The sequence below is a fragment of the Marmota monax genome, unplaced genomic scaffold (genome assembly GCF_021218885.2).
Source record: "Marmota monax isolate L192 unplaced genomic scaffold, Marmota_monax_Labrador192_F-V1.1 WCK01_AAM20220418_F8-fsc00051, whole genome shotgun sequence".
In the NCBI taxonomy this organism is placed as follows: Eukaryota; Metazoa; Chordata; class Mammalia; order Rodentia; family Sciuridae; genus Marmota; species Marmota monax.
The window spans coordinates 228414-246870 of NW_026695202.1; the positions used below are offsets into that span (position 1 = coordinate 228414).

At 37.1% G+C, this 18457-nt stretch overlaps 1 protein-coding gene across 5 annotated transcripts in view; it reads left to right on the top strand.

Moving 5' to 3' along the window:
- Nucleotides 1–18457, top strand: part of Ano4 (anoctamin 4) — a 191340-nt gene that overhangs the window by 135124 nt on the left and 37759 nt on the right. For all 5 annotated transcript variants that reach the window (XM_058574231.1, XM_058574230.1, XM_046429758.2 and 2 more), the window contains 3 exons: nt 7850–7932; nt 11324–11464; nt 14071–14235. In XM_058574231.1, the coding sequence (XP_058430214.1) occupies nt 7850–7932; nt 11324–11464; nt 14071–14235 (389 nt within the window). The remainder of the gene's footprint in view (nt 1–7849; nt 7933–11323; nt 11465–14070; nt 14236–18457) is intronic.

An 18457-nucleotide genomic window follows, 5' to 3' on the forward strand; every position in this document is an offset into this window, starting at 1 on the left:
TTGCATCTAATAGATAGAAGCCACAGATGCTACTAAATATCCTAGGATGCACAGAGCACATTCTACCATAAGTAGGAATTATCTGGCCTAAGATGTCAAGAGTGTTGGATTTGAGAAATACTGCTCATGAAGGTTGCAATCTTGATCCTCCTGAAGTAACATGGTCTTGCTGAGTCCCTTTAGGGGAGTCATCTGACACTTCTGTTGGAGCATTCTCATCTACATGGGAGGGTTAAGCACCACTAGCATTTGATGATTCAGAACAATGGCCTATACTTTTACAGCATTGGATACAATTTCAGTTGTGTCAAGGTTGAAAAGTCCTGTGTGGGGGATGCTGTTCCATTTGTTCTGGCTTGCATAGTTTTTGACATGATATGTTTAATATTTCTTATCTTTATTCCTTTCTACATAAGATGGCTTTCTCCACCTCTGTCCTCTCTGAATTTTCTTTCTTTTTTCTTCTTTTCAGTTCACATTTATTGGAAATGTGCCTGAGTGGCATTTTCTTTGTTTCTTGTACTTGAGGTTCATTGAGCTTCTTGGATCAATGGGTTTACAATTTTCATCAAACTTAGGGATTTCTCCATCATCATATTTTCAATTCTATTCAATTATACTTCAATTCCACGTATGTTATACTGCTTAATATTGTCCTACAGGTCTCTTATGCTCTGATAACATTTTTTTTCAGTCTTTAGGTGCTGCAACTAGCACAGCCAAACTCACAGTTCTGGCAAGAGGCAATGGGGGAATAGAAAAAGACACACACACACACACACACACACACACACACAAATATGAAGATTAAGCTGGGATCCGGTGGAGTACTGCTGTCTCAGAAAAGCAGATCTGAAGAGTTATGCCAACAATCTTTATTTATATATGTCTCATTATCAGGTTAAAGATTATGCAAGCATTATTCTATGTACTCAGGAAAGTTACAGAACTGGAAACATCTTCGCAGTTTTTCCATAGTTGCAACGTACAATGTTAGATTTGTATAGCACTCAAGAAGGCCCATTGTTTAAAGTTACTATGAAGTGGGCAGACTGAGGAGTAGCAGAGCTGGTGAAACATTGTGGTTGTCTTGGATGAGAATCCCTTTATCCCTGGGAGCATGTGCCTGAGATCGAAGCTGCTAAGACTTTTGCACAGAGCTTCTTCGGGGCAGGGGTGTTACCATAGCAACTGGGCACCCTGTGCCCTTACACAGAAACATTCCCAGGCAGCAGGTGCGCCACAGCCATGAAGTCATTTGGAGACCTTCAGTCTCAGTCACTGTTCTCACATTCTGTCACCGCTCTCCACATTAGGTCTTATTCTCAGCAGTTTTGTTTTGTTTCTGTTGATTTGTCCCCAGTTTCACTAATTTTTTCTTTGAAAAATCCAATGTTCTATTAATCCTACCTAGCATATTTTGCTTTTCACATTATTAATCTCAGATCTCAACTAGTGCAGTCCTTTTATATTCCTAATTAGTCTTCTCATTGAGTTCACATTGTTGTTTATCTTCTTGACATGTACAGCATATTTATACTAGTTGTGTTATCATCCTTATTCTGTTCTTTCTGTCAGTTCTGGGCTTTCAATCTAGGGTTGATAGAATTTTCTTCTGGTTATACTTTTTATTTTCCTGCTTATTTGCATACCTGATAACTTTTCGTTAAATTCTAGAAAGTGATTACTGGTTTTTGTTGTGTTTCTTTAGTACGGGACTTTGCTCAGCTTGCAATTACCTTACTCATAGATCAATTTGATCCTTTTGAGATTTGTTTTTAGGTTATTAGGGTGGGTCTAAAACCCAACTATCATGACCTTTCTGATCCTCTGACTAGTGGGATCATGAACTACTTCCCTCCCTCTATGAACTCTCTAAAGTTTATTTAGCTACCAACAGCAGTTTTCCTTATGTATGTCAAGATTAGAGGAGACCTTGCTGCTGATGTCTATAGCTTTCCCTTCATGTAACTCCCTCTCCTGTTGTTTTTCTTCCTCACAAATTCATGGTGACTTAGCCTACTTGATCCAAATTCTGTCTCCCACATTCAGTGAGACCAGTGTTTTTGTTCCGCCTGCCTAAACTGTATCCTGGGAACTGCCTATAAGCAACGAACTGGTACAATCCTAAGACTTCCCCCAAGAATTTCCTTTCTTGCAGGGATCACGGTCCTGCACTGTCTCCTGTCCAGTACTGATAAAAGTTGTTACACTATATTGCAGCAGTTAACCCCTCACGGCCAGAGGTGAAAAGCTTCTGGCTGCTTCAGTTTGATGATATTAGTGGAAGGAAAGCCTGCTCTCAGACAGGATCCCAGAAAATAAACTGCCATGACCCATGGTATTCCCTCAGCATTACCAGTTCAGAAACATGGCTGGAATACCCAGAGCTAATTTAACTTAGAGAAAGAGACTCCTCTTCAAAACTTTTCCAACACTAATGCATGATGCAAAATGTTTTAAAAAAAATGAAAGTGTATGATAGAGAATATTATTTCAAAATTACTACCTACAATACCTTATTCCTATGGGAGGATACTTAGGAACCCAAATTAACCACCATATGTTGTTCAAAGATGGAAATCAGTGCATCTGGAAAAGTCCTTGGCACTTGAAAAGTATGAGACTAATAATTGCAATGAATACTTGTTAAGTGAATAGAAAGAAGGCAGCAAGTCTTGAGAACTATTTCTTTCTGCTTGATTAATCAGTCTTCTTTACCATTTTACATAGAACAACCCGAGAGACTGGATTTATGTCAGGATATCCTTCTAATTCCTTATACTAGATAAAACTGTCAAACTTGTATTTATAGACTTTCATTCTAAGTCCTGATTTGGCCATTCTCCATGTAGAACACTGACTCGCCTGAAAGCGTTGCAATATCAGTGATTAAGTTTCATCTCTTAAAATACACTAAGATCCCTGGCCTTCCTGCTCCCTAAGATGTCTTCATTTTCACACTCTGCAGTGTTCCACAAACTCTCTAGTCGTTCATTTTCATTCACTTTCATTATTAGTGACCATGGCCTATCTCAGATGTTGTAAATTAACAACCTTTAAAAATACTGTTTGGCCCCCACCGATTTTAAAAATATCTGAATAAACTGTTATTATTTTTTTTATTGATGGTTCACCTTAAAATGCATTTTTTATGGATTCTTTTGAAAAACTGGATGATCTTTCCATAGTATATTCAATGAGAACAGAGGAATGTGCCCACCATTGTACATGATGCACAGATCTCTCATCCGTTCCAATCTACACCACACCTTATGGTGGGGCTTTTTCTTTTCAGTTTTGTACTATCTGGGCCTATTAGCTTTGAATTTATGACTCTCAGCTAAGCTCATTCATTTTTAGTAGGTTTTATAAGTTAAGCTCTCAGGTGGTAACTTCATCCCTCCATTTCTGTGTTTTGGAAAGCACATCATTATAACTCCCTTGTCCATTTCCAAATGCTCATTTTCAGAAAGTGTATATATATATGGAAAAATGAAATCTGCTAATATTGCTAATTTCATTTTTTGTAAAAGGAATTTAGTATTGGTAGAAAAATGATTATATATGTGAACCAAGTCATTCTACTTTCTTAGTAAATAAGAGAATCATCTTTGCCAGTTTCTGAAAATGCTTGAGTCATCAGATGGTAGGTTATCATTCTGAAATAAAAATCATGCTTTTTCTTCCATATTTACTGCCCACTTTATTACTGGCCAAGACTCGATTCTTATTTTCATACAAACAAATGAAACATAATCTTTTGATAAGAAGGGGTAAAGTTAGACCTCGGGACCTTAAAGCTTCTTAATTTTTCAAAAATAAGAAAAAACTGCCTTTGCAATTATTTTCTAAAACTAGACATTATTCTCATCTGGATTTCCAGAGTAAGCATTTTATTTTTATTTATTTTTTTTTAATTTTTTATTGTTGGTTGTTCAAAACATTACATAGTTCTTGATATATCATATTTCACACTTTGATTCAAGTGGGTTATGAGCTCCCATTTTTACCCCATATACAGATTGCAGAATCACATCAGTTACATTTTAAAGTGAAGCATCAAATTAAGATTTTTGAAACCTATTATGTTACCAGTAGGCAAAAATTGGTAGCATTGTGTTTTCTAGCAGCTTTGAGAGTAAGTATGGGCTCTTCCAGGCCTCCTGCAAGAAGATTACAGATGGAAGGAAGGGTAGAGAGTAAATGCCAGGCTCTCACATTGAACCTACAACTGTGGGACATAATCCTTTCATATTTATAACCAGTTTCAGCAAATGCCCCCAGGTAGTTGGAAAAATAGGCTTTCTTCGTCCTTTTTGGCTCTTCTCATTTGGATGAAAAATTGAGTTCCTAGATTACAGTGTAGCCTTCTAGTTAAAACTTAGGCAAATCAGTACCAAATTCCAGCTCTGTTTTCTCTACCTGTGTGATGATAATTAAGAAGTACAGCATTTAAAGCCTGCCATGGAATTTAGGATATTATCTGAGAGGGAGTTTTTCTCTAAATACTTTAATGAGATGATGAAAGATAGTAACTCAGTGGAGAGTTTTTTTTTCCTTTCTATTTGCAGTATGTTAACCAAGGTTATGTTTTTTGAAGAGAAATCCACATTATTAGGATGAGTAAAGTAGAAACTGCTATAATACACAAATCCCAATACCTGGCACTCAATAGAATCCAATAAGATGGCTTTGGTTGGAAGGCAATTTCCCATATGACCATTCATATGAATGGATAGGTTTCTTCCATTTTGTGGTTCCATCCTCTTCCGAATACTCAAGTTCTCTCTATTCACCCAGCAAAATGAGAAAGGGAGCTCAAAGAAGATATACCTACTTCTTAATTCTTTAGTCCAAGAATGGAAACCATCATTTCTGCTCACTTTTCATTGACCAAATATGGATGATAGCCATTTCTAATTGTAATAAATGGTAGAAAATATAATCTAACTATGTTTAAGAGAATGAGAAATGGTTTTAGTAAATGCATAACAGTTTACTACAAATTTATTTGAAGCTGACAATGACTGTTCTGTTTAAGAAAATAATTAGACTGTGACTTGCTGCACATTCTATGTCATGTCCCTTTTGTATCCCTTATGAACTGTATGGGACAATGTTCTCAGTTGTGTATGATTCTGAGCCAAGAGTGCCATGATACAGTAGTCTTTATCTGTATTTTTCCTTTCCATTATTTGAGTTACCTACAGTCAACCATGTCCAAAAATATTAAATGGAAATTTTCAGATATAAACAAATCATAAGTTTTAAATTGGATACTGTCCTGAGTAACTAGATGAAATCTTGCACAGTCCATCTTCATCTCACCCAGGATATGAATCATCCAGTCTAGCATCTCCACTTTGTATGTGCTACTCATCTGTTACCCAATGGCCTGTTAGTCACTGAGAAGCCATCTCCATCACCAGATCAGCTGTCATGGTATCACGGTGCTTGGGTTCCGATAACTCTTGTTTTACTAAATGATGGTGCTTCATAATAAGCCAAACTGAAAGAGTATTGATGTGCGCAATTTGGATAAGCCAAAGAGATGCTATAAAATGCTTCCTTTTAGTGAAAAGGTAAATTCTTAATAAGGAAAAATATATACCTAGGTTGCTATATCTATAATAAGAACAAATAGGAAAAAGCATAGCATATAGAGGGTTTGGTAGTAACTGTAAGTTTAGGCAACTACCTGAGGGTCTTAGAATGTACATGCCTGAAGATAAGAGGGGAAATACTGCATTTAAATACCAATGTACCTGAACACTACTTTTGATCCCACCCATATTTAGAGGGCAGAAGGCTTAGATTCTCCCAATGTGTCAACTAAAGTTGTAAGAGGATTGCTATTTGGGATTGAAATTAACACCTCAGGTGAACCTTGTTGATGAGAAGATTAGGTAATAATACAGGGTAGAGATGAAGATAGAAAAGGGGGAGGAAAAAGTATGCAAAACTGTCTTATAAGTGAAATTATTAAAGTTTTAAATACTGTGACTTGAGATTGTTCTAAGATCTGTAAGGAAAGTGAAATACAGGTTGCTCTGTCTTTGTGCCTTCATTGTGGTGTCTAAGTGACCAAATGAAATTTCTTTTCTCTATGACTAAGTGTCTATATTAATTAAGATAAGATCAGGCTACTCTAACACAAAGATATAACATCATCAGTAGATTAAAAATCCAAAAGTAATTTTTTTCTTATTTAAAAGTCTAAGGTGAGTATTCTAGGCTGGTGGACAACTCCAGCTCCATATGGTCATCCAAGGACTTATGTTCCTACAAAAGAGGTTTTTGCCAGACTCTTAGATCTGGTCATCACTTACATGATCTCACTGGATCATCTGGGCTCCACCCATCCAAAAGGGGGGAAAGAATGTGGAAAAATCATTCCTAAGTGCCTTAAAAAGTCAACAGGTGAGCAGTACATACCTCATCACTTCTGTTCATATTATACTGGTGAGAACTGTCTTTTGTCTACATCTAACTACAAAAGTGACAGGGAAATACAGTTCAGTTGGGCAGACAGGCTTCATGCCACAATTCTTTCACTGTGGAAGAAGGCAAAAATAGCTCTTAGAAGACAGTTGGTAATGTCAACTGTAGAGTCCATGCAATCAAAGAAAGAAAGTGGTAGTTAGAACAGAATCATGCTTTTACTGCAAGACAAAAGAAAAGCATAGTGAGTTTCAAACTTTGATATTATCAGTACTTATTTAACTGGCACTGATGGATAAGCCAGAAAATATATCTGCATGTTCTTCAAGCATTTTAATTTCACTTAGGATATGAAAAGAATACTTACATTAAATATAAATATATTCATATGTATTAATGTATATTTAAATGCATACTAAAATATATTTTCATATATGAATATTTGCTGTGAAGGAGATTTAAAGGACAGAAAATCACTGCCAATCAAATTCATGAGAACTGCTAAGTTTTGTTTTTGGTTTTCTGACCCTGTCTCCTCTTCACTTTTAAAAACAAATGCTCTATCCAGAAAAAAACAAGAAAGTAATATTAACGGAAGTATATCCCACCATATATTTAAAAAATATTTTTAAAGAATAGTACTTAACTTGGTACTGGAACATAAATAGACTCCTGTAGTCAGATAACTCTATCAATTTTTCAAAACCATACTATATCGCAGTTTCTTTGCACATGATTTACAATGTTCACAGATAGCTTTTCCCCTGAAGATATCTTATTATTCTTTCTGTCTTCGGATGGTGATGGTGAATAGTTACAATGTGCTATGCTCATTGCAGCATTTGGATATTTAACCTCTTTAGGCCACCTTTGAAATAAAGCCAGAAGAAGGGATTTTGAAAGAGTTTACCAAAGCCTTTCAGGTGGAAGATGTGTGTAACCTGATTTAAACATTATGCAACTTACAGGTGGATCAAAATATTTTATTATCTTATTAACATGTACATTTTTTAAGTTCCTATGTGCCAGTTAAAAGCAAAAATAATTTTAAAAATAAATTAATAGATAAATTTTTTAAAATGTTCTATCAGTTGGAAACATGTTGATAATCAAGTTTTCTGTTTACTTACATCCCAGGAGTTCTATCATTTTAAATGAGTCTATTTTGCCTCAACTTGCAAACCAGCTTAATTTAATTCTAAATGAAATCTCTAAATTTTTCATTATGTTTTATACAAGCTTAGTAATTTTCAGAAAAAGGTTCTTGTTAAATGAAGTTTAGCAAGAAATTATGATGCACAAACAACTGTCATCCTTTGCAATGGCTTCATTATCCAGTGACATGGTTAATAATATCATTTTACTTTTATTTGAATATCTCTTCATCTTTCTCTGGTTGTTTCAGCAACAGTTTTCCTGGAATTTTGGAAAAGACGTCGAGCAGTAATTGCTTATGACTGGGATTTGATAGACTGGGAAGAAGAGGAGGTTTGTATAATTTACCTCAAAATTTCTTTTTTTACAAAGCAAATCACTGAGAAATAACACCACCTTCCACTCCCCCTTGAATCTTCACTTTTCACTGGGTAACTGAAGTCATGTCCACTCACCCTCCATAACTATTTTTACAGAAAGTCTCAAGCTATATAAAAAGGATCTGGCAGAATTTTTTAAGACAACATTTTGATTCCTTAATAGATTAAAATTCCATGAATAGTGAAGCATTTCACTTATAGGTAGAGGTACCAGATTTTTTTTTAGTATTGTTAAATATTACCCATTTTCTTTACTTTAGTAGAAGGCACTTACTCATTTTATAGCTCTTGGCATGTGGAAACAAACCTCAAAAGAGAACTATTCCAAGGAGGTGTTTCTACCGAGCTAGGCAGAACAGTACTCTGGATTACATCAAATGATAAAGGATTAGGAGAAACCACTCCTTTGCAGCCTCCTTGGTGAACTTGGCTAAGTGTAGGGCCAGCTGCAGATGCATCAGACTTTACTTCCTCACCATGCTCCCTAACCCATCAGTCTTTCTCACCGCCATCTAGGCCATTATGCTGTGCTCTTTCCTAACTCTGACTGGTTCTGATATTCTTTTCTGCCCTGTTCATGCTGGGCTTGATTACTACATTCATGCATTGGGCACAGCTTTCCCTGGACAGTTGATGGAGGCTTCAACACCTCTTTCCCTCCCCTCATCATTATCTTTTTCCTGTTCTCAGTCCCATTTCTTCAGAGCTTTGCTGTACCTGTGAGTCAGATAAATTAATTACATAATATGCTAAAAGCTGTTGAATGTATGTTTTCTTTCCAAGAGAAATGTATATGCATTTTTGCATATTAAAATGAATCTTCTAGAAATGTCAATGATTAGAATATTAGTCCTGTGGTAGGCTTGGTGGTGATATAATTTTGGGAGACTTTTGCAGGGTGGGGGTTGTCCTTCAATTCATGCCTCATGAATAGCTACCTTTTCTCCTTGATCACATGAATGTGCTTAGGTAGTTTTTTATTTGATTTGGTTTTGGTTTTGATTTTGATTTTGTCCTCTATTTTTAAGATGTACAACATGGTGTTTTGATATATGATATGAAATTTTCATTCATCCTTATTCTTCTGATAAGGCCTCCTTTTATGTTTTTATAAATATTCTCCAGAAAATAGTTATCTGGGTTTGAAGAAGGTGCCCAGGCAAACTATGGAGTTGACAGGCAGCAGCCAGACTGCATTCAGGACTTGCTCCAGGGTGGGCTATTCTGTTGTTTGAGGTTATATATATTCATGGGTACAATTCCCAATGGGATGGAACATTTTTTTCCCACATTTAAGTCACACTAAGCCACTGCTCACCTTTGAACACTTTTTCATTTCTAAAAAAAAAAAAAAAGGTGTTCCTAGATTTTCCCCTTTCAGCCATAAAGTATGGCACTATTTTAAGTAGCCTTAACCAAACCAGTCTAAAGTCATCATGGGTACTTGTGGTAGGCCCAAGATGTGGGTAGATTTATAGTACATATATCCAGAATAAGTCCGGAGCCTCCTGCCTTCCAGTCCCTGCTAGAAAGCTTGGAACACTGGATCAGTCTTTCAGTTAGCTTTTACTTAGCATACTTTCTTCTTTCAGGAGCCTGCCTACCTTCGTGGTCATGGGCTGTTGTAGTTCTCAGTTTAGGATTCATTGTGGAAATTCCTCTTACTTCTAGCCCATGGCTCTCATTTCACAATATAGAAAATCTCAGACATGATCACTGCATTCTTCTTTAGGAGGAGCCAAGAATATTGGTTCATGAAGGTTGCCATAACAAAGTGCCATAGGCTGGGTGACAACCTGTAGGAATTTATTTGCTCATGAACCCTGAGGCTGGAAGTCTGAGATAAGGTCAGCATGGATGCTTTCTTCTGAAGGCCCTGAGGGAAGGAAATGATCCCTACCTCTCTCTTTGGCTTGTACATTGCCGTCTTCTCTCTGGGCCTTCCCATCATCTTCCCTCTGTGCATGTGTGTATCCAATATCCAAATGGATAAAATATCCAATGTGTATAATTATTCTCTTCATAATTATAAGGATACAAATTATATTTGATTAAGGCCCATGCTAATGACCTTATTTTAACTTAATTAAAGATGCCAACTCCAAATAAAGTCACATTCTGAGGTACTGAAGGCTGACTTCAATATGTGACTTTGGTGGCTGTGGGGAAAGACACAATTCAGCCCATAACACCGAGGAACACAGGCCTGGATCCATGATTGGCTTCAGTTCTTGGATGACTGGCCCAAGGCTCTTGACAGCCCTTACAGCCTAATGAATTGAAAGTGTTTCCCAATGAAGCAGAGGATTCTAGGTATGTTTATATCCTGAAGTGTAACTGCCTGATATCAGTGAAAGAGGGTAAACTCTTTTTATAACTTCATCTCCTGCACAGGGACCCTATATGCACTGTCACCTGTTCTCAGAGCCTGTCTTCTATCAACTCCTTATTGCTTTCTCTCAGGATCTTCATCTGAGTCCTCCGTCTTCCTCCCTGGATGAACTCCTATCTCCATTTCACCAGTTTCCACTCATTTTCCATCGTTTTCCAAGGCACTCAACTAGAACATGTACTTAATTAACCAGAACCACTCCAGTGTACCCACCTGCCAATTACCTTTTTCCTAGTTCCATAATTGCTTTTCAGTCAGAAGCTCGTCACATTTGGATGGAGCTCAGCTAAATGAAACAAAATCTCAGCTTGATTTAGAACTGGAGAAGCCTTGATTTCAGCTTGATTGGAAAGGTGTTTCCTAATTTTCCGTAACAATTAAGAATGTATTTAAAAATCCATTGGTTAAAGGTGAATAACTTCTGTGAGAGTATTAAAAAGTAGGCACACATGTTTTTAGCCACCTCGGTCTAAAAATGTGAAAAAAAATAATTGGAGAAAACTAACAATTATATTATTATGATACCTCACCAAATTGGTTTTGAACATCTTTCTGTTCAGAACCCTTTTTGTCTTGGTGTTCATGTCACTGCCTGGTAATAAAAGTAAAAGCTTATTGATTGTTTCAAACCACAACAGACAGGACAGATAGTCCCTTTTTAAAATATTATTCTCAGCTTCTTTCTTCAATCATAGTTTAATAAGATGACAGAAAAAACATTACTGTTGGTCTAAATTACATTGCTTTTGATAACAGTAAATCTTGATTTAAATCCTATAGGTATTCTTCAAGTAGTCAATTTCTAAGCATTTAAGCCTAGGTTGCCAAACCACTTCATTGGTTGGTTGATTAGTGTGGCAGCTGCTGTTTTACGATGGGGGTAAAGGGATCTTTTTTTCTTATTATGTGAGCACCTCTTCAGTGCATAAAAATGTGTCTGTTCATTCCTCAGGAAGAAATACGACCACAGTTTGAAGCCAAGTATTCCAAGAAGGAACGGATGAATCCCATTTCAGGAAAGCCAGAACCTTATCAAGCATTTGCCGATAAATGCAGCAGACTTATTGTTTCTGCATCTGGGATATTTTTTATGGTTTGAAACTTTTTTAAAAAAAACTCTTTTATTTGTTTTATAGAGCACAGACCTATGGTATAGTAACAATAATAATAATTTTAGGCACTTGATAGTTCGGTATAGTAATACAAAATGGTATTACACATTATGTTACTTAATCCTTACAACTCCATTAAGTGGTCAGAGATAGTATTGCTATTTCCATTCTACAGATGGATCAACTGAGACTCCAAAAGTTTAAGGGGCTTGCTCGGGGCCCACCAGTAAGTAGCTAAGAGCTTATAACCCCCACTCTAATCTGATGTTCTTTCCACTTGTCATGTCACTATGCCCTGCTAAAAGGAATTAAAAATGTGAGATAGAATTAATAGTGGCGTTTTTTAAAAACATATTTTATTTATTTATTTTTATATGGTGCTGAGGATCAATTCCAGTGCCTCATGCATGCGAGGCAAGCATTCTACCACTGAGCTACAACCCCAGCCCAAGAGCATTGTTTTTTAAACTTTTGCCTTGCCCACCCAGTAGGAAATCCATACTCTGTCATAAACCTGTATATGCTATGCAGATAGATTTATAAAACTTAATAAGAACTAAAAAATGTTCACCTTTATAATATGTAATAAACACGGATTATTTTTTAGTATAGTCTATTTTTAATGCCAGATATAACCTCCTAAAATTGACTTGCCAACTCACTATGGTCACATCAGTTTGAAAAATATTAACTTCGACCTGAGTCATTAGCTTTCTCTGAAAACTAGCTGTTTTGTAATCAACTTTGACACCATTAATTGCTAAACAAAACACACAAATTTGTCAGAAAGGACATTTTAGAATAATAAAGGATGATTGATTAGGAGCCTCATTTTCTCTCTTTTCAAATGACAAGTATTTCAATATATGTCCTAGACCCCTAGGGTGGGAAGGACAAGACTACTGCAAATCCAGACACCTACCCACCTGGTGCCAGGGAAGAGAGCAGAGAGAAGAATGGTGAAGTTGGTTGTCTAGGTCCTCAGATCTCCAGATGAAAACTCAAACCCTTTTACAGACGCTGCTTTGCAAGCAATTGTGCCCTGATTTTTCTTCTACACACACATTCATAGTTATTATCTTGTTTCTCACATATGACCTAAAGACATAGATTCAGCTTTCCTGCTCTATGGATGGGGGGCCTGAAGCACAGAAGATGCAAACCATGGAGAGGACAAGTGTGCCAAGGTCACACTGCTGGGTAATAGCTGAGCCAGCGCTCTGCTTTGTCCTCTGATCCTAAGTCCAGTAGGCCAACCATCAGTGTAGATTTCACCTGGCTCCCTATGGATAACTCTAGGATTAAGATGTGGGCAGGTTTTTGCCTTGTTGTATTATATTATTATTTGGTCAGTTCTACCTAGGACTTATATTCAAGTTTTAGAATTTGGCACTCTTAGAAGTGAGCAGAAAATCAAGCTTGTGCAAAATAGACTATGAAGAAAGGAATCTCCAAATTGGGAGAGGCCACCCTGAGGACTGGCTTTAAAGTCCAGCTTTGGCAATTAAGTGAAAACAGATTAGGGGAGGCACCTAATGAAAGTCCAAAACTTTTTGGAGTCTCAGATATCCATTATTTTATAGAAGAAAAAAATATGCCATATTGTTCTCAAGTACCACAAAATCTGCAGAGAAAGATGCTTCAATCTGTGTGTACATCTGATTAGTAAGATGTGTTCCCTTCACGTGGTTGATTTATTCAACAACAAATAATAGCATGATCTAGGCACCTGCAATTAAGTCAAGGTGCTGTAGAAACTGTGGTGAGCAAATACTGTCCTTGGCCCCCGGAGCTCATGTAGGGGAGATGGACAATAATCAGACAGATATTGGTAGAAATTTTAAGTAGTATCCTGAAAGAAGATCTGTCCATATTCTATAGGTACCATATAAGAGCAACGAGGAAAATAATCTGGGAGTCATGAAAACACGTATTGGTGAAATGGTGTCTGAGTTGAGATGTGAAGAAGGATGAGTAGGTGTTAACTAGGCCATGTACATGTGTGTGCACAAAAGTGCATGAATGTCTGGCAGGAGATGGGTGGGTAGGCATTGTAGGCAAAGAAAATAGTCTTGAAGATTAGTGGTGCTTAGCTCATCTGAAGCAAAGAGAAAAGGGTATGGGATTCCCAGAGAGCAGGGACAATGGTGCCCTGTGGGGCTGGAGGGAATCTTGCAGACCACAGTAAAGGCCTTTTTTTTTTTTTAATCCTAGAATAACAGAGAAAGAATAAACAATTTTAAATGGAGGCATGAGATGATTTCCATAATAAATACTTATTGGTCTGCTCCATTAGATATTCCGCTTTAAAAAAAAAAAATCCCACAGTTTATAGAAATCCTCAACTGTTAAGCAGTGTGGTTTTTCTATTTAATAAGGAAGGAAAAAAATACAGAAAAGAGAAAGTATAAACCACAATAAAAAAGTAGGCATTTCCCTTCAATCAGTACCACCCTTGCTTTATTTCTTTTTCTTTCTTTCTTCTTTTTTTTTTTTTTTCAAATCAGAGAATTTTCCAAGAGTATGAATCGCCTTCCTGAAACATTCCACCAAAGGGCTCACTGAGTCTCCTCTGTCTTCCTGCCAGATCTGTGTGGTGATCGCTGCTGTATTCGGAATTGTCATTTACCGGGTGGTGACTGTCAGCACTTTTGCTGCCTTTAAGTGGGCGTTAATCAGGAATAACTCTCAGGTTGCAACCACAGGGACTGCCGTTTGCATCAATTTTTGTATCATTATGTTACTGAACGTGGTAAGTGAACCGCAAGGTAACTAATCTCATGGATCAAAATAGGTGGATTGCAATGATAGTTTTCAGTTGCTAAAGAGACCTGATCTCAAAAAGATGGGTTAGTTACGTAGCACTGTTGGCCTGTAGCAAAATGTCTGGCATAAAGATGCTCTCAGATCTGGAGGTTTAAAAGGCTTAATTGAAATCTAGGCTTCAGGATTTTCTTAGTGTAAGATTAGACCAGGTACTTAACCTCACAGAACTTTAGTTCCTTTGTTGATCAATGAGATAACACTGGATTTCCCTTTAGAGAAATTTAGAGAAGGAATGCATTTAGAATACCCAGCTCAGACCTGTGACATAGCTCAGCGGTATTAGTTTCTGTTTCTTTTTTATTTTGAGGATTGAGAAGGTAGTTAGTGTCTAAAACATTTCCTTGAGATCACCCTGCAAAGAAAAAATCAGGATGATTTCACACTTATCAATTGCACATTTCAACCCAGACCTCTCTCCAATCCCTGAGCCCCAAATTCATAGGCCAAACTGCCTCTACTCCGCCATCTCCAACACTTTAAACTGGACTCCCCTCTTCCCAGAATCAGCTCCTCCCGCAGCCTCCCCCTTGCACACTTGCTGGACTCCCAGCCTGGCTCCTTCCTGGATTACTTCAGTGGCTTCCTAACTGGGCTTCCAGCCTCCAGGTTGGTTCCCCTCAATCTAGGCCCAACACTAAGCCAGGGAGAGCATCTTACAAATACATCAGCTCACATCTCCCCTCTGTTCACGAGGTCCAGTGGCTCCCTTCTCCCTGAGGGTAAAAATTCATGTGGTGGCCTTTCAGGTTCTCCCTCCTCTGGCCCCTGGGACATCTCTTATCTCCTCCCACCTCATCCTGATTCACCTGCTCTAGCCAGGCATACTGTCACCCCAGGACTTTTCCTTGCTGTTCTCTGCCTGGAACACCCCCTTCCCTAGGGTTGGCTTAACTTACTCCCTCACTTCCTTCAGATCTGTGTTCAAATATTACCTCTTTAATAAAGGCTTCCTTCATTGTTCTATTTAAACTTCCAACTCACTCCTGTCATCTGACAATTTCATATATTTTGCCTCTTTATTTTTTCTCCATAGCATTTTTCACCACGCACTATGTGTATTTTCTTCATTTTGTTTGTTGTCTGTCTTTTCCATTGGAACGTAGGTCTATCATGGCAGAACCATTTCTCCATTTTGACTTTTACTGTTGGTATTCCATAGTGCTTAGAACAGGGCCTGATACCTAGTAGGTGTGTGTTAGTCAGCTTTTCATTGCTGTGACCAAATTACCTGATGAGAACAACACAGAGATTATGGTTTCAGAGGTTTCAGTCCATAATTGACGGACTCCATTGCTCTGCGCCTGAGGGTGAGGGAGAACATTATAGCAGAAGGGCATGGAGGAGAAAAGCTTCTCAGCTTAGGGCTGGGGATGTGGCTCAAGTGGTGGCGTGCTCGCCTGGCATGCATGCGGCCCAGGTTCGATTCTCAGCACCACATACAAATAGGGATGTTGTGTCCGCCGAAGACTAAAAAATAAATATTAAAATTCTCATTCTCTCTCTCTATCTCTCTCTCTCTCTCTCTCTTTCTATCTCACACCCCAATTTCCTCACTTTCCTACAGTTACTACCCATTGTCCTTTCAAATTATTAATTAATCCAATGGATTAATCTACTGATTAGGTTATGTCTTTTATAATCTAATTATTTCATCTCTGAACATGCCTGCATTGCCTAACACATAAGCTTTTCAGGGGACACTAAAGAACCATTGCTGGAATTATTTGCAGAATAAAAGGTAATAGCTGACATTGTCAGACTTTGAGGCCAACTACATACAAAAATACTGACCTTGGAGGTTTTTAATAGAGAATAAATGACACTATACATATACTTAGCACCATATTAGATATGGAGCAGACGTTCAATTAATTATAGTTTCCTCCATCTTCATTTATATTGCATTTAAGTCTGGGCCATAGTGCTGAAATACTCACATTTTTAGAAAAGGACTTGGACTTTCTAAAAGCCGAGTAATTTAAAACTATTATTATTACAATTATACCTATGAATATTGCCATGTCCAGTTTTTTGTTTGTTTGGTACCAGGGATTGAACTCAGGGGCATTTGACCACTGAGCCACATCCCCAGCCCTATTTTGTATTTCATTTAGAGAAAGGGTCTCACTGAGCTGCTTAGCGCCTCACTATTGCTGAGGCTGGCTTTGAACTTGCCATTCTCCTGTCTCAGCCTCCTGAGCTGTTGGGATTATAGGCGTGTGCCACCATGCCCAGCTCTATCTCTTTAAACACTCCTGAATTCCATAAGCAATAAACCTTGAATGATTCTTAAGAGAATCCTATGCATCCAATAATAAAGAGCTTTAATAGTAATTACTGAGCTGGTGAAACACAGGTAACTCATTACTAGTAGTATTGAAATGTGTAGAAACTTCTTTATTTCAGAAAACAAAACTTCAAATCGGAAGTTGTTTTAAAAAAGAAAATAGAGACAATTGCTGATTATTTTGACATGATGATTGTGTGACTGCTTGGTCAAGTGGAGATTGAAAGTAGATCTTGGCAGCTCTGATATTCTAACCCTGCCTCCAACATACAACTCAGTCTCCATATTAACTAAGGAATACATGTTATGAAGGAGAGTAACTCATAGTAAAATTAACCAAACAGCCAGACCACTGAAAGGTTCTGGGCTCAGGTAGGATGAAATGAAATAATACTTATTGTATTTTTATCATCTCTTTACTCCAATATCTTATTAAAATCTAATTTTGGGGTGGGATTCTAGCTCAGTGATAGAGTACATGCTTAATAGGGACAAAGCCTTGGATCATCATCATAATTTAATTTATACATCTTCTTATGAAATAAACTTCTGTATACACAGAGTGGGTCTATAAATAATACCTTGCCCCTGTGCATATTGAGCATGTTTCAACGTAGTCAGAGCAGTATCTCTGTTAGCAGGAAACCATTGACCCAGCAATCTCTATGTCAAGAGACACAACCAAGACAAAAGGAAATAAACATAAGAGGGCATAAGAGGTGATTAAAGTATTTAGTTGCTGACATTAAAAAGCACCAGTACACACTGAAAGATAGGCCACTGTGCATTCAATTTATTTTACCTAACAAAGTTTCAGAATGGCCAAGATGAGGTTGAGTCCACACACTGAAACTAAAATGTATTATTCTTAGGAATCCCCTTATTCTTAGAAATTCTTAGGAATTTTCATCAATTTTAGGTACAATGTAAACACTTTTTGTGTTCTGATTTCCTAGCTAATGTCAAACTGGAATGACATAAAATTACTACGTCAAGGATAGTGATGCTAGCAGGAAATGATAAGCCATAACAAAGAGAAGAAAGACAGAGAAAGTATATATCAGAACTCTAAAAGCAGCATCAGCCAGTACCCTTTTGTGAAGGGGCCAATTGCTTGATCCAACTTGACCCTCTCTAAATCTCCACCCCAGCACACACTTTACACTCCTATCATATGCCCTTCCAAATTCCATTATGAAGGTAACCACATGCATAATAAAGTTTGGAAGAATTTTCATCAGAATATCAAAAAATTTAAATCCTTAGAAAGCAAATATCTGCATATTGGATGGCATACTAATAACTATAATGTGGCTTTGAACAGATCAGAATTAAAATCTTCATTGGCTTCTGAAATAACTCAATTTAAGATATTTTAATGTCCCAGTATGGTCTTTCAAAAAAAAAAAAAACAGCATTTAGATGTTCATTATTAATACTATTCCATTAACTGATTATAAAAACCTTGAGATTAGATTGGTGTTTTATTAATATTCATTAAAGACTCTAATTTTTAAACATTATAATAATTTTAAATCATATACTCTGTTTCTGACTTCTTGTTGAATTTGTCCAATTCTAAATGAAAAAGCAGATCTGTATTGAGACACCTATTTTCTGGATCTGATTATTTGTATGTACTTGTATGTGCTTTAAAAATAAAATTCGTACTATTTTACAAAAGCTTTCTGTATCCTTATACAATTTTATGCCTCTTAACTAAGAGATATTTACTGGTTTGCACTTTTTTTATATCATGAAAAAATAAATATTTCAAAGATAGAGTGACTAGGATGGAATTTCTTCCTCCTTATCGTACTGTTTCATTCCGCTTCACTAGTGACCAAAGAATGTCTCAATA